The sequence below is a fragment of the Uranotaenia lowii genome, chromosome 3, assembly GCF_029784155.1.
Source record: "Uranotaenia lowii strain MFRU-FL chromosome 3, ASM2978415v1, whole genome shotgun sequence".
NCBI classification, from domain to species: domain Eukaryota; kingdom Metazoa; phylum Arthropoda; class Insecta; order Diptera; family Culicidae; genus Uranotaenia; species Uranotaenia lowii.
The window spans coordinates 233,516,528-233,532,287 of NC_073693.1; the positions used below are offsets into that span (position 1 = coordinate 233,516,528).

The 15,760-nt window shown below is 40.1% G+C and overlaps 1 protein-coding gene across 1 annotated transcript; it reads right to left on the reverse strand.

Annotated features, from left to right (window-relative positions):
* Positions 1–11,542: 11,542 nt before the first annotated feature.
* Positions 11,543–12,992, reverse strand: LOC129755548 (N-glycosylase/DNA lyase). Its single transcript, XM_055752098.1, has 3 exons — positions 12,748–12,992; positions 12,219–12,686; positions 11,543–12,158 (listed from the first exon to the last, which is right to left on the reverse strand). Exons 1-3 carry the CDS (start codon positions 12,828–12,830, stop codon positions 11,546–11,548), a joined length of 1,164 nt encoding a protein of 387 aa, XP_055608073.1. The 5' UTR covers positions 12,831–12,992; the 3' UTR covers positions 11,543–11,545.
* Positions 12,993–15,760: the final 2,768 nt, after the last annotated feature.

Genomic DNA, 15,760 nt, shown 5'->3' on the forward strand with positions numbered 1-15,760 from the left:
TGATTGTTAAACTAAACACTTACAATTTTAACCGCGCCGGACAGCTTGTTCGCGTTCCTAAATCGCAACGAACGACCGAAAAGAAAACAAAACACATTCAAACGAAGCGCACAATGAAGAATTTACCATGGATATAGTATTTCCGACTTCACAAAAGACGATTACCATGCGCATAGTAATTGCAAGAACACAAATCGAGCAATATCTAAATATCATGCGCATGGTAATTTAGGCACGGGAAAATTACTATGAGCTGTCAAAGTTCGCATAGTAAAAATACTATGTTGTAGTACTTTAAACCAGATTTCTGATAGAAAATACTAAATCGTGGTAGAAAACACTAGATCGTGGACATAGTAAAATTATCATGATCCTGTATTTGGAAAACCCATGCAATTTTTTTCCGTGTAGGTGTGAGGTTTTAATTTAAAGACATTCAAAATAATTTCCCATGAATGCTTATTCATCCTATCATGAAAAACATTTTTTTCACCCACCATTTTCAAGGAAGCTTGAATGGATTTGGCCTTATTTTTTTTATCTTCAAATGATAATTTTTCTTATATCTTTCCTTTCCCTCATCTAATACAAATTTCTTTTGGAGTTCATCCCCCTTTTCAAAATGGACGATCTCCCTTTACAATGCACAGTGGTCCAGAAATGAAATTTAGCGGGAAACAATTATTTGTGCTCTCGCCTTAGGTTTAAGACATTTGGTGTCAAAGACAAAGTTTTACGACATTACAAGGCGCTACTTTTGAATGAAACAATTTTAGGGTGGTTCATAAAACTACTTAGATACGAAAATTATTTTTTTACTGTAATGAGATAGTGCTGTACTATGTTCAGCAATTATGTAGAACAACATAATTGATGAAACTTTGTAGAAGACTTTGAATGTCTATCTATTACCGTTTAGGTTTTATGATGATTTTTCGTGTACAAGTTAGGGTGGTCCTACAAAAACAAGTTTTTTTATTATAACTTTGTTGGGTTTCAACTTATCAAAATTATGTGTTCAGCAAGTATTTAGCAAATTATTATGCGCATCTTTTGCAGCAAACAGATTTCAAATATCTGTTTTTGATTCGCAGTTATCATTAATTTTGTGTTAAAAAATGACCGTTTTGTAAGAACCATAACTTCAAATGGAGCAAACCAAAAAATTCAAACTTTGATTTGTTCAAAAGAACATGTTAAAATATACATCATATCAAAAAATTGGAGAGGTGTTTTTTGTTTAAAGCTTTTTATTTCCATTTGAACTTGACCAAAATTGCCATATTTCATATAACATTTCTATACATATTATTTTTGACTACGTTTGACTGTGTGAGGAATTACCGTACCTAACTTTTTTCAGTTTAGTTTTTCGGCAGCTTTCGGAGCAGTTTTGGGATGTATTTAAATCTAGCGTAACCTTTCAAAAGGGCGAAACTGCCAAATGTAAACAAATCGAGTTAACGGTCATTCCGGATGCACGCGATTGCACTTCACCTAATAAACGCGGTTTCATCTTAAAATCACTTAAAACTTTCAAAACATTGATAAAATTCAATTGGGCGAAACTTCCTGTTGATGCATTTTCGTTGGAACGTGAAGTTACGCCTATTCAAAATGAGGTTAATTTTTCTATTCGTGTAGGGCCAATAGGCGTAATCGTGTGTGACAAAACGGCCTAATTCGTTTTTGCGTGTAGGACCAATGGGCGAAACTTCAAAACCAAAACAAAAATGGCCGATCAATTGGGCGGAACTTGCAGGCGTAACTGGAATCGAAAACAAAAAAGGGCAAAACTCAAAAATCTCTGAAATTTAGTGAAAAAAGTTAAAGTTCTTGATAACCATCGAACAATAAGTGAATATAATGCACATTTTTCGATTTTGTTGAACAAAATGTGATCGATCTTTGAAATAGGATTTGAATAGGTGTTCCGAAATTTCAAACGCGTTTTGCTCGGTTCGAGCTAACTGCTAGTTTCGCCCTTATGAAATGTTACGCTAGACTTGATTTGTAACTAACGGAAAGTGTATCTGAGAAAGAAGCCAGTCCGCATTCAGCTTTTCAAATCGACTTCGGATACGATTGCTTTTCACCCAGAGTCTTGAAAATTTCAGGTTTTTAATACTTAATTTCTTTTTCAACGTTATTTTCGAAAGCTTCGGATCCATTTTTAACAAAACTTCAACCACATCTTTCTCACTAGATCCCTTTAGCCAGTTGACGACTATAACTTTCGTATGAACGTTCATCACGAATAATCGAAACTCTTGTACTAAAAACTGTGTAGTTTACTTAGTTTTGATCCCCTCTGGCTATGTTAGTCTTTCAAAATGTTTACGAAAGGCCTTGAATAGGAAACTCAGCTTGTATAGTGGTGAAAAATTTAGAATTGTTTACTACCCAGCTAACATGAAATCGTAATACAAATGATAATCCAAATCGAATATTAAGACATTTTCAATAACCATCGTAAACAAGTTGGTATTAAGTGATTTAACGACAAGCTTGCAAAAAAAAAGTTGAATCGTATAGCAGTTAAGTCAATTCGTAGATAATTCTCCAAAAAGTTAAGAATATGGTAATTCGACATTTACGATTTGAGCGAACTGATTTACGATAAATGGGCGGTCCTTGACACTCTATCCGGTCTCTCCCTTCCTTTGACCGGTTCGTTAAAAAAAATCTCAAATATAGAGCTGAAGCGTGGTTCATATCAACTGGTGAGTTGGCATCGGAGTTACCGGAGAGCGAACTCGGAGGACTGGAGTGCAAATCTCGGTTCTCTCGGAAGTTTTTTTGTTTAATTCAAATTTCCTGAAATTGTTTATTTTGCTTTTTTATGGGAAATCGAATCTTTGGAATCTCGTCATTGTATTTAGATATATCGCCTCCACTTCTGTTGCTATATGCTATTTTGGTAAGTTTAATGCAATCTTTTCACCTGGTTTACTTGTTTGAATAATTCTGTTGTTCCTGCGATATACCTCCTTAAATGTTTGCTGGGTAAGGGTGCGAACGCATAGAATCGCAGAACAAAAGTGGTTTATTTTGTTATATGAAATATGGCAATTTTGGTCAAGTTCAAATGGAAATAAAAAGCTTTAAACAAAAAACACCTCTCCAATTTTTTGATATGATGTATATTTTAACATGTTCTTTTGAACAAATCAAAGTTTGAATTTTTTGGTTTGCTCCATTTGAAGTTATGGTTCTTACAAAACGGTCATTTTTTAACACAAAATTAATGATAACTGCGAATCAAAAACAGATATTTGAAATCTGTTTGCTGCAAAAGATGCGCATAATAATTTGCTAAATACTTGCTGAACACATAATTTTGATAAGTTGAAACCCAACAAAGTTATAATAAAAAAACTTGTTTTTGTAGGACCACCCTAACTTGTACACGAAAAATCATCATAAAACCTAAACGGTAATAGATAGACATTCAAAGTCTTCTACAAAGTTTCATCAATTATGTTGTTCTACATAATTGCTGAACATAGTACAGCACTATCTCATTACAGTAAAAAAATAATTTTCGTATCTAAGTAGTTTTATGAACCACCCTAAAATTGTTTCATTCAAAAGTAGCGCCTTGTAATGTCGTAAAACTTTGTCTTTGACACCAAATGTCTTAAACCTAAGGCAAGAGCGCAAATAATTGTTTCCCGCTAAATTTCATTTCTGGACCACTGTGCAATGGTATATTCAAGTTTCTGTGCTTTGAAATTTCTAAAGAGACTTCCGAATCTGAGTTTATGAGTACTTTTCCTTAAATGCTGAAAGTTCCACAAACAGTTTTTTGAAGTTATCAAAAACAAATCATCTCTAAACCTGAAGTTACCATCATAATGTTAAGAGAAAGGTTTTATTTAAATTAAATATCAATGTTTCTATTCTTGGGCACAAATAACCCATTAATTTGGGTGAAGGGTGATCACTGTTAAAATTCTTAGATATCATGTGTTTGAATTCGCAGTACTAAACGGTTCTACCATAAGTTTTCTCAAAATTGGATGATAGAATTGAACACATTGATGACCAAAAATGATTCAAAAGTGACCAATTTAATTTAATTGTATAATTCTAAAAATCTCAGATTTGTTATATTTATTATCTTATTTATTTTCATCAAGATATTTTTATATCTCATCTATTTTCTAATTCCCCGTTTAAGGGGGGAGCAGGGTCTAACGGGTAAAAAAACACCATTTCCACGAATTTTTTTTAGAGCTATCGTTCAAACAAATGTATTCAAATTTTATACAATATTGTTATTGTTATTACAAAGCATTGTTAAAAGAACATTTAGTAATTTTTTCGTAGAAAAATATTGAAAAAAGAGCCGGTGACGGAGCGCTTTCGAGGATGCCTTTTAGAAAACAGGATTTGCGGTGGACACTGTATCTCAGCACAGAATCATCTGAAGTCAAAAAATCAGAGCAAAATATTTTTAATACATATTTTTCTGGACCCCAACGGTTTTATTTAACTTAAAAAAAAATTATGAAATTTTTGCGGCTGTTTGAAGTAAAAACTACGATTTTTCAAGAAAAAAATCCCCCATTTTTTATATGTAATTCTCCTCAAAGTAAAAAAACAAAAAAGAAAATCGTTGAGGTTTAGTATTTTATATGTAGAAAATATGTTCCAAATTTGAAAAGAATCGGATAAGACGTTTTCAAATGACGATGTCCACTGACTTTAAAAATGTGCTTTCGAGAAAAACGCGTTTGAAGTTTCTGCTCTCTCTCTCTTGCAGTATTAGATAAGAGGAGATAAAAGCCTATAATTTCTACAGTTTTGCTTCGATTGACTTGAAAATTTGACACAACATTCTTAACATGTTTTAAAATAAAAAAAAATCGATTTTTTGAAAGTGTTAGACCCTACTCCCCCCTTAAATTCCCCGACGGCTATCAACGCGTTGAAATCGAAGCATTCAACTTATAGATCAGAATCTTATTATTTTTCTTTCTTTGAGGGGGATTCCAAAAACATGTTGATTCTTAGATGCTAGAATTTATTAAAAAATGTTCATTCGTTTTTCATCATTGCTTCCTAAAAGTTATTCAGCTGAAGAAGACAATTCACTGATCAGTTCACTGTACATTCTTGTAGTCTCTCAAATTCCCTTGGCGGCGGTAGAGAGCACTTTGAAAACTACTACAATTCAAGTTAATATATTTCTAGCTTGTTGTTTTTTTCAATGCAAAATGTAGACTCATTATTTCATCCAAATATATCCACGTGCTTTGAACAGTAGAAGGAAAAAAAAACCGCCAAAGTTTCCCCTTTCAAATCCTTAAGGCTCAGCAAGCTTTGATTTGCTGTCCAGTACACGTGAACTCTGAATGGTCGTTTCTAATGCCTGGTCCATGGAGATGGTGAAAAAAAACCCGCCAAAGGAAACGAAAATCTGTTAGCAAAATGTGTGCCATGACTTTTGGTTTGTGTGAATAAAACTGAAAGTTGTATGGGAGGGTCCCTTCTCTTAGGTGGGAGGAGCTCATAACTTTTACTAAAACCTTACCCTGGTTCAACTACATTTATTTTTTATTTACATAGTATTCCGTCTTAAGACATAACTTGACGAACATAATTCCTAAAATTCACTCGGTCCATGGCAACCGTTCTCCAATTTCTCGGGCACCCCACGTTCGCCAGATCACGCTCCACTTGGTCTAACCACCTCGCTCGTTGCGCCCCTGCTCGTCTTGTTCCTACCGGATTCGTGGCGAACACCTGTTTAGCAGGGCAGTCATCCGGCATTCCCGCAACATGTCCCGCCCAGCGTATCCGGCCAGCTTTCACCACCTTCTGGATACTGGGTTCGCCGTAGAGTCGTGTGAGCTCGTGGTTCATCCTTCGCCTCCACATTCCGTTCTCCTGTACGCCGCCAAAGATGGTTCTTAACACTCGTCGCTCGAATACTCCGAGTGTACGCAGGTCCTCCTCGAGCAATATCCATGTCTCGTGCCCGTAGAGAACAACCGGTCTAATAAGCGTCGTATACACGTTACACTTCGTGCGAGGGCTAAGTCTTCTCGACCGCTAAGTCTTCTCGACCGCAGTTGCTTGTGGAGTCCATAGTAGGCACGACTTCCGCTGATAATTCGCCTCCGGATCTCACGGCTGGTGTCATTGTCTGCGGTCACCAGTGAGCCGAGATAGACAAAGTCTTCGACTATCTCCAGCTCGTCGCCGTCGATCGTGACCTTGTTATTACTGGACAGGCGGGTTCGGTCGGTCTCGGATCCGCAGGCCAGCATGTACTTCGTCTTGGACGTATTAATCATCAACCCAATCCTTCCTGCTTCGCGTTTCAGTTTGCGGTAGATCTCCTCCACCGCCGCAGATGATCTGCCGACTATATCAATGTCATCGGCAAAGCAGATAAGTTGACTGGATCTGTTGAAAATCGTGCCCCGCATTTCGCCCACCGCTCGTCGAATAACACCTTCTAGCGCCACGTTGAACATCATGCAGGATAGACCATCACCTTGTCGAAGCCCCCTGCGCGATTCGAATGAACTCGACAATTCACCCGAAATCCGCACACAGCACTGCGTTCCATCCATCGTCGCCTTGATCAGTCTGATCAGCTTCCCGGAAAAGCCGTTCTCGTCCATGATCGATCGTGTCGTATGCGGCTTTGAAGTCGATGAATAGATGGTGCGTAGGGACTTGGTGTTCACGACATTTTTGGAGGATTTGCCGTAATGTGAATATCTGGTCCGTCGTAGACCGTCCCTCCATAAAGCCGGCCTGGTGACTTCCCACGAATCTGTTTGCTTGTGGCGTTAGGCGGCGGAGTAGGATTCGGGACAACACTTTGTAGGCGGCATTGAGGACAGTGATCGCTCGGTAGTTCTCACAGTCCAATTTGTCGCCCTTCTTGTAGATGGGGCATATTACCCCCTCCTTCCACTCCTCCGGTAGCTGTTCTATGTCCCAGATCCGGATTATCAACCGGTGTAGGCAATCGGCCAACCTGTCCGGCCCATTTTGATGAGTTCAGCTGCGATGCCATCCTTCCCAGCCGACTTGTTTCTATTCAGCTGGCGAATGGCTTCCTTAACTTCACTCATTGTTGGGAGTGGCTCGTCTTTGTCGTTGGCTACGCCGGCGATGTACCTTCCCCCACCGTCTTGATCTCCTGCATGTGCGCCGTTCAGGTGTTCATCGAAGTGCTGCTTCCACCTTTTCATCACCTCACGATTGTCCGTCAGGATACCCCCGTCCTTATCCCGGCACATTTCGGCTTGCGGCACGAAGCCTTTGCGGGATGCGTTGAGTTTCTGATAGAACTTTCGTGTTTCTTGGGAACGATGCAGCTGCTCCAGCTCCTCGAGCTCCTCCTCCTCCAGGCGGCGCTTTTTCTCCTGGTTCAACTACATCTCTGTACCAAATTTCAGGATGATCGGTTCAGCGATGTGGATTTGTATAAGGTGCATACAAACAAACAAACATATATAGTCCAACTCATATTTATATATTAGATTCAAAATCATTTGAAAAATTTAAAAAGTCTGTTATTGTATAAATTTTAAAAAAAATCGTCCGAATACTTAGCTCAACTATTCGGTGAGCCGAATATTCGGCTTAACGCCAAGTATTCGGTCTATCTCTCATGAAGATCTTCCTTAATACAACCTTTAAAATGAAGGACCTAGAAACTGTAAACCTGCAAAGATCCCAACCCGACGATGTACAATCGAAATAAATACATGTCAGCGAAGATGCACACCGGATGGCAAAAAAAAAGATATCAGGAAAAAGCTATAACATGTGGTCTTAAAACTTCTGTTTGATCGCTTTAATAGTATTTGAAGGTAAAAACCTTGTTCAAAAACCCTCCGCATAGATTATAAACTTTTTCTACATGCTTCTCATATTACCGGCTCTCAGCTTTGTACTTAATAAAAATTGTTTCAAATGGCCAGGGAATAAAAAAATCGTTATCTTTCGTTAGAACTTGCCGATGAAAACACCCGTGAAGGAGATTTTCATCCACCAGTGTACTGTACTCATACTCATCATTAACAAATTTGCTCTCGATTAGTTTTGCATTCCGATTCAAACTTATCGGTTAGTGTAACGTTAAGGATAAATTCTCCCTTCCTCGCAAGTAGTAACAAGAAAAGATTGGTCATTTTTTGCATTCAGATTTATTTGTTGAATTCAATAGATGGTTTCGTTTATTAAACCTCCGATTGTAATTTGCGACCCGTCTAGTAAAAGGGTTTGACTTGGAGGTGACAGAATTAGTGTTAGCAGATCGCTAGTACAAGTTTCTAGTGCTAGTACCGCGAGAAATTAGATTAGCCCCGATTTCAACTTGCGACCCCTCTGGTGAAAGGGTTTGACTTTTAGGTAACGAAAAAAAGTGTCGCGAGATCGCTAGTACAAGCTACTAGTGTTAGTACCGCGAGAAATGAGTTTAGCTCCGATTTCAACTTGCGACCCCTCTAGTGAAAGGGTTTGACTTGTAGGTGACGAAAAAAAGTGTCGCGAGATCGCTAGTACAAGCTACTAGTGTTAGTACCGCGAGAAATCAGTTTAGCTTCGATTTCAACTTTCGACCGGTCAAGTGAAAGGGTTTGACTTGTAGATGACGAAAAAAAGTGTCGAGAGATCGCTAGTACAAGCTACTAGTGTTAGTACCGCGAGAAATTAGTTTAGCTTCGATTTCAACTTTCGACCGGTCAAGTGGAAGGGTTTGACTTGTAGATGACGAAAAAAAGTGTCGCGAGATCGCTAGTACAAGCTACTAGTGTTAGTACCGCGAGAAATTAGTTTAGCTCCGATTTCAACTTGCGACCCCTCTAGTGAAAGGGTTTGACTTGCAGATGACGAAAACTAGTGTCGCGAGATCGCTAGTACAAGCTACTAGTGTTAGTACCGCTTGAAATTAGTTTAGCTTCGATTTCAACTTTCGACCGGTCAAGTGGAAGGGTTTGACTTGTAGATGACGAAAAAAAGTGTCGCGAGATCGCTAGTACAAGCTACTAGTGTTAGTACCGCGAGAAATTAGTTTAGCTCCGATTTCAACTTTCGACCGGTCAAGTGGAAGGGTTTGACTTGTAGATGACGAAAAAAAGTGTCGCGAGATCGCTATTACAAGCTACTAGTGTTAGTACCGCGAGAAATGAGTTTAGCTCCGATTTCAACTTGCGACCCCTCTAGTGAAAGGGTTTGACTTGCAGATGACGAAAACTAGTGTCGCGAGATCGCTAGTACAAGCTACTAGTGTTAGTACCGCGAGAAATCAGTTTAGCTCCGATTTCAACTTGCGACCTTTCCAGTGAAAGGGTTTGACTTGTAGATGACGAAAAAAAGTGTCGCGAGATCGCTAGTACAAGCTACTAGTGTTAGTACCGCGAGAAATTAGTTTAGCTCCGATCTCAACTTTCGACCCCTCTCGTGAAAGGATTTGTCTTGTAGGGATGACATCTAGTGTCGTGAATCCGCTAGTACAAACTACTAGAGTTAAAACCGACAGAAAAAAGGTTAGCTCGATTTCAACTTGTGACCCGATTATTAAAAGGGAAGAAATTGATGAGAATTTATTTAAGCAGTTTCTTGATACAAGCTTGTACAACTTAGTACTTATTCCTACTAGTAATGACACTAGTATCTTGGTTAATCGAACTCACGTTTCAAATTTCCGTCACCTAGAAGTCAAAGCCTTTCACTTGACCGGTTGAAAGTTGAAATCGGAGCTAAACTAACTAGTTTAAACTAACTCCGATTACAACGAGAAATTTCTCGCGGTACTAACACTAGTAGCTTGTACTAGCGAACTCGCATAACTATTTCTCGCCATTTACAAGTCAAACCCTTCCACTTGACCGGTCGAAAATTGAAATCGGAGCTAAACTAATTTCTCGCGGTACTAACACTAGTAGCTTGTACTAGCGATCTCGCGACACTTTTTTTTCGTCACCTACAAGTCAAACCCTTTCACTCGACCGGTCGAAAGTTGAAATCGGAGCTTAACTGATTTCTCGCGGTACTAACACTAGTAGCTTGTACTAGCGATCTCGCGACACTAGTTTTCGTCATCTACAAGTCAAACCCTTTCACTAGAGAGGTCGCAAGTTGAAATCGGAGCTTAACTAATTTCTCGCGGTACTAACACTAGTAGCTTGTACTAGCGATCTCGCGACACTTTTTTTCGTCACCTACAAGTCAAACCCTTTCACTAGAGAGGTCGCAAGTTGAAATCGGAGCTTAACTCATTTCTCGCGGTACTAACACTAGTAGCTTGTACTAGCGATCTCGCGACACTAGTTTTCGTCATCTACAAGTCAAACCCTTTCACTAGAGGGGTCGCAAGTTGAAATCGGAGCTAAACTCATTTCTCGCGGTACTAACACTAGTAGCTTGTACTAGCGATCTCGCGACACTTTTTTTCGTCACCTACACGTCAAACCCTTCCACTTGACCGGTCGAAAGTTGAAATCGGAGCTAAACTGATTTCTCGCCGTACTAACACTAGCAGCTTGTACTAGCGATCTCGCGACGCTTTTTTTCGTCATCTAAAAGTCAAACCCTTTCACTAGAGGGGTCGCAAGTCTTAATCGGAGCGAAACTCATTTCTCGCGGTATTCGTGCCGTTAATCATCACTAATTTGTTTTAACTATTACTAGTTACCAGAACCTTCAAACATTGATTAATCATCGCGACGAGCGCCTTCTTTAGACGTTACGCCGGAGAATTTCAAAATTTACCACATATCTATTTAACTATTTCAGTTAGCCTTTTCTGCTGATGTTATAATCGATTCAGCCGGTTTGCTTCAGTGTGAGCATTTCGAAATTTTTTCATCTGTTGGTGGACCGTCGGAGACAAAATAACGTGTAGCGAGTTATCTTTATCGTCAATGGAAACAGATGAGAAGCAATCGCTTTCTCATATTTATCGCTAAGTGTAACACTAGGGATAAATCAGTTATCAGTATCAGATCAGTTGGATTTGCTTCCCTGCAAATGGCATGACAAGAGAACTTTTCCAGACTATCGATACATTTCTGGGTTCTTTCAAAGCAGATTATCTGCGTTGAATCAACCAATCGTATATAATTAACCAATATATCAACGTGAAGATGTTAAAATGTTTTTTTTATTTCAGTTTTTTTGGAACAAAGAGAAACTAACCTTTGTCTAAATTGAAGAAAGATTTTTTTTAATAGAACATTGAATGACTCAAAAAAATGTTTAGTTATTACAACAAGGAAATAAACGATTATTAAATTAGATTATTTAAAAAATATATCAATCGAAGCAAGAAGCAATTGATCGACTAAAAATACGCTCTGGTTAACCCTAAAAATTGTATCGAACTTGGTTAAAGTTAAGAGAATTGTGAAACCCTTGGAGCAGAACGACGTGGGAGTAACTTTTTTAACGCATTAATACTAGAAGAACATAACTTTTGCCAGCTTGAAAAACTATGGTTGTTTATAAATAATAATTTTGTTACCTTCCAAACCGGGACAAGTTCTTTCCAATGATTGCTGACCACCATAAGTTTCTATTTGATTCCAGATTTAGCTGGTTTTCTTTTCTTAAACTCAGTCTTCGGGCAACTTTCGGTGCCACTTTTTGTCTTCCCGTTTGAAGTTATTTGGGCATCTTCCTTGAACTTATTCAAATCGGCACAAAACAAAACGGTTTGCGCCCACCCAGCCTTGGAGCCGTATATTTCTCGAAATTTGTCCCCGATCTCGACGTACAACTTACCGGAGATTCCCTTAGTTTTGCCCACGTGTGGCATGTAGTGTCGAGCTATTTGGAACACGTGCGTATCAACCGGAATCGCCTGTAGATGGTTCAGGGACATTAGGCAAATGCAGTCCGCTACTTTGGGACCGATTCCGGTTAACGTTAGAAGTTCTTTGTGGGCATCTTTGTAGCTCAGATTTTGCAGTTGGTGAAACCACTCGAGACCACCTTTGGACAAAATTTCCTCGGCAGATTTTTGAATATACTTGGCTCGGTACCCAAAGCTTAGGTCACGCAATTGTTGCTCGACTTGTGGAGCTGCCAGTGCTCGCATATCGGGGAAGTTGAAGTATGTGGTACCGTCATACTCACAAATTTGCTCCCCAAAATTACTACAAATTTTCTCCACCAAACTTGAAATTCTAAAAATGAATTAGGTATTTAATTAAAAGAGGTTCTTATGCTCTAAATTAGAAATTTACCTTAAGATATGATTATTCTGACTGCAGATAAACGAGAACAGATTCTCAACGGGGTCCTGATCCAGCTGCCTGACGGCATAGAACTGCCCAGCATTGCTCTCGAAGTGGCTGTGACATTTGTTCCACTGCCGGTAGTATTCCTCGAGATCCACATCCAATCGGAAATATACCCGGAGCAACTGCTCATAGTACGACGGTGGATACAGTAAATTGCTACCTTTGCCGGAAAATGAATCTGGTTCGGGTACCTTAAGGCGAACTTTTGCCAAGTTTCCCTGCTCAGAAGTTTTTCCTTTTTTGGGTCGTTTTGCCAGGGACCCTTCGCATACATCCTGGTTCGTTGGGTTTGGATAAGGAAGCTCACCAACAATTTTGTACAACAATTCCGATTGTGTTTGCTTGAGGATCCACACTACGTTGGCGAAAACTCCGATAAATTCATCAGAGCTTGGTTCGTGGATTTTCCAGCTGAAGTTCAGGTACAGATTAATAAAAATAGAAATAGATAAAAATTGTATTGTGGACTTACCGAAAACTTTGCCCACCAGTGAGTGTTGTTTTGAGTTGCAGCTGATTGTACAGGCAGGGAATTTTCAACCATTGAGAGCACATGATTTAACTTTTAACAAATCGAAAAAGTACTTCCGGATAGCATAAAATGATAGTTTTTAACGAATCACCCTTAATGAAAACGGTTTCAAAACAAGAATTAAACTTTTTGGGGAAGGTTTACAAACAAAACAATGTTGGACTGGGTAAAAAACCGCGCGGCAAAATCAGTGCCAATTTTACATCAGTATGCGTGGAGCTTTGCGCGTAAAGATCTATTCGGGAGGTCTAACGTCTCATTTTGAAGATTATAGCGCCATCTGCTAGCGAATAGTGATGCTATTTACACGATTAAATGAAATCACCAAATGTTTACCTACAGTACACGCTCCTTTATTTTAACTCAAAATTAAGTACGACCGAGGTTCAAAACATAGTTCGATTCTATGAACTTAAAGCGGGCCATAGACTACACAAATGGCCTGTACAAATTCGATGATTCCACGACGATTGTTTGATCTGTGCTCGCCCACACACTATACAAACATTTTTCACGCGAACACAAACGATTGCTGGCGAAAACAGCAACAGGAACAAAAAAAACCATCTCCACTAATTTGTAACAGGAGGTTTGTATGGTCGTCGCCACAAATGAAAAAACGAAGACATTGATTCACATTTTACAATTATGATATATTGACAGTTTTACACGAACACCACCTTAGCAGGAGGCCTCAGCCCTAACCTCAAACCAGAGTTCCGATAATCACTCGGAAGAAACGCTCATGATAGGTTTCTAGTTGGAAAAATTCAAAGCCGAATGCTGCTGCCTGTAGTTCCCTGAGAGTCGGCAGAACGACAATGCGAAGTCAATGTAAACAAGATTCAAAAGCGAGAGTGGATTCGCATCAAAGTCGATCTCTCAGGCTCACTACCTGGTGTATCAGAAGTGATTGAGACACTTACTGATACAAGATCCAATTCGAAAATCCACTCACTCACTCACTCAAACTCAATCAATGCGGCTTTGCATCGGTTCTGTTGATCGTAGTAATCGGAGAATTAATAATTGGTCATAGTAGTCCGATGTTTAAGAATTGCAAATAAATCTCTCTTGTTAAGTATCTCGTTGAAACCACTCGTGTTTTCACTTACTCTCCGTTATTTTCCATAAGGTTATGAGCCCAGAAGCGGGTGTCATAGCGACGAGATAACAAAGTTGAAAAATTTTCACACGTGGTGAAAATTTTCTGTTTCGGCAAGAGGATGACTGGACAAGGCGGATCGAATGGCCAACAAGCGCGAAGCGGGGCACTTTCGAGGACACCGATGTCCAGTGGGAACGGCCAGCAAGCGAATTTCTCAGGAAGCAGTCAAGCGGGAAGCGGAACGATTGCGAGGGCGCAGATTGCAGGTGGCAGCATTTCCCTACCTTTGTCGGAGCGATTGCGTGGCCAAGAAAATTACAGCTCTTGGTCATTTGCAATGAAAATGGTTCTCATCCGTGAAGGAACATGGGCAGCGATTACGGCGGAAGAACCATCCCAGCAATTGTCGGAACGGGCTCTGGCAACCATCTGTCTGAGTATCGAGCCAATCAATTACAGCTTGGTACAGAACGCGCAGACAGCTAAAGAAGCGTGGAATGGCCTGAAAGCAGCGTTTCAAGAAACCGGATATCTTCGGGAATCTGGCCTTCTTCGGCAGATGACCGGGATACGGCTAGTGGATTGTGAATCGGTCGAGGTGTACGTAAATTCGCTGATGACCACGAGGCACAAGCTAGCTGAGATCGGGTTCGAAGTCAACGACCGGTGGATGTCGAACATTCTTCTGATGGGACTTCCGAAGCAGTATGAACCAATGGTGATGGGTCTCGAGGCGTCAGGAATCAACATGACGGCGGACACTATACGAGCAAAGATTTTGCAGGACGTCAAGTGGCCGGATGATGATGCGACGAGTTGCGAGAGGGCGTTTTATGGTAATCATCGAATTCAATCGAAAAAGATTACGAACGGGAAGCCAGACAAGTCAGCTATCGTGTGCTATAGGTGCAACCAGAAGGGGCATTATGCTGTCGAGTGTCCACAGAAACCGGACAGGCACTCTTCATTCATGGTGCGGAAACGTTGTGCGAAATCGAACGATCCCTGGATTTTTGATTCCGGTTCTTCATCGCACATGTGTAACAATCGAGAGGTACTGGATTATGCACTTCCAGTGAAGGAATCTATCGTCGTGGCTAACAATATGAAAAGTTCGGTTGTGGCCAAAGGAAACGCAACTCTCACAGCAGATGTTTTAGGTGAGTGTAGCACTTTAAAAATAAAAGAAGTTATGTGCATTCCAGATTTGGCGACGAATTTATTGTCCGTAAGCCAGATTTGTAGTTTCGGACATCGAGTTGTGTTTACGAGAGATTCGTGCACGGTTTACAACTCCAAAGACGAAGTGATTGCGATGGGCGATCAGCAAGATGGTCTCTACAAACTTCGTCGGTATGGTAAAGACGTTGCATTTGCGGCAACGCCAAAAGAAGATTTGGCGTGTTGGCACAGAAAGATGGGGCATTTGAATAGACCCACAGTGAAGCGTCGGACGCGGGAAGCTAAGTCAGAAGCTGGAATTTTCGACGGTCATTCAACTGGGACGAAAGGCTGTCGCATCCACAATCCCCGGACTAAGAAGGTGCCAAATAGTTGCAACGTTGTTTTCAAAGGATTTCGAATTCGCACGCAAGGCGACGAGGAAATTTTTCGATTCCCCGAAGCAGATTCGAATATTAAAAAAGGGTCCGAAAAGAGGAGGACAGACAAAATGGTACAGCCAGATTCAAGGTTCGTTGTTCCGGGTGGTCCGTTATCCGGAGAGGTCAACAGAGCAGTTTTCGGCAACAAGTCCGAGTTTGACGATATTATTGGCTCAAGGAGAAAACCATTGAACTATTCCAAGTCGAGTCAACTAATCGAATGTCGGAAACTCTCACCAAG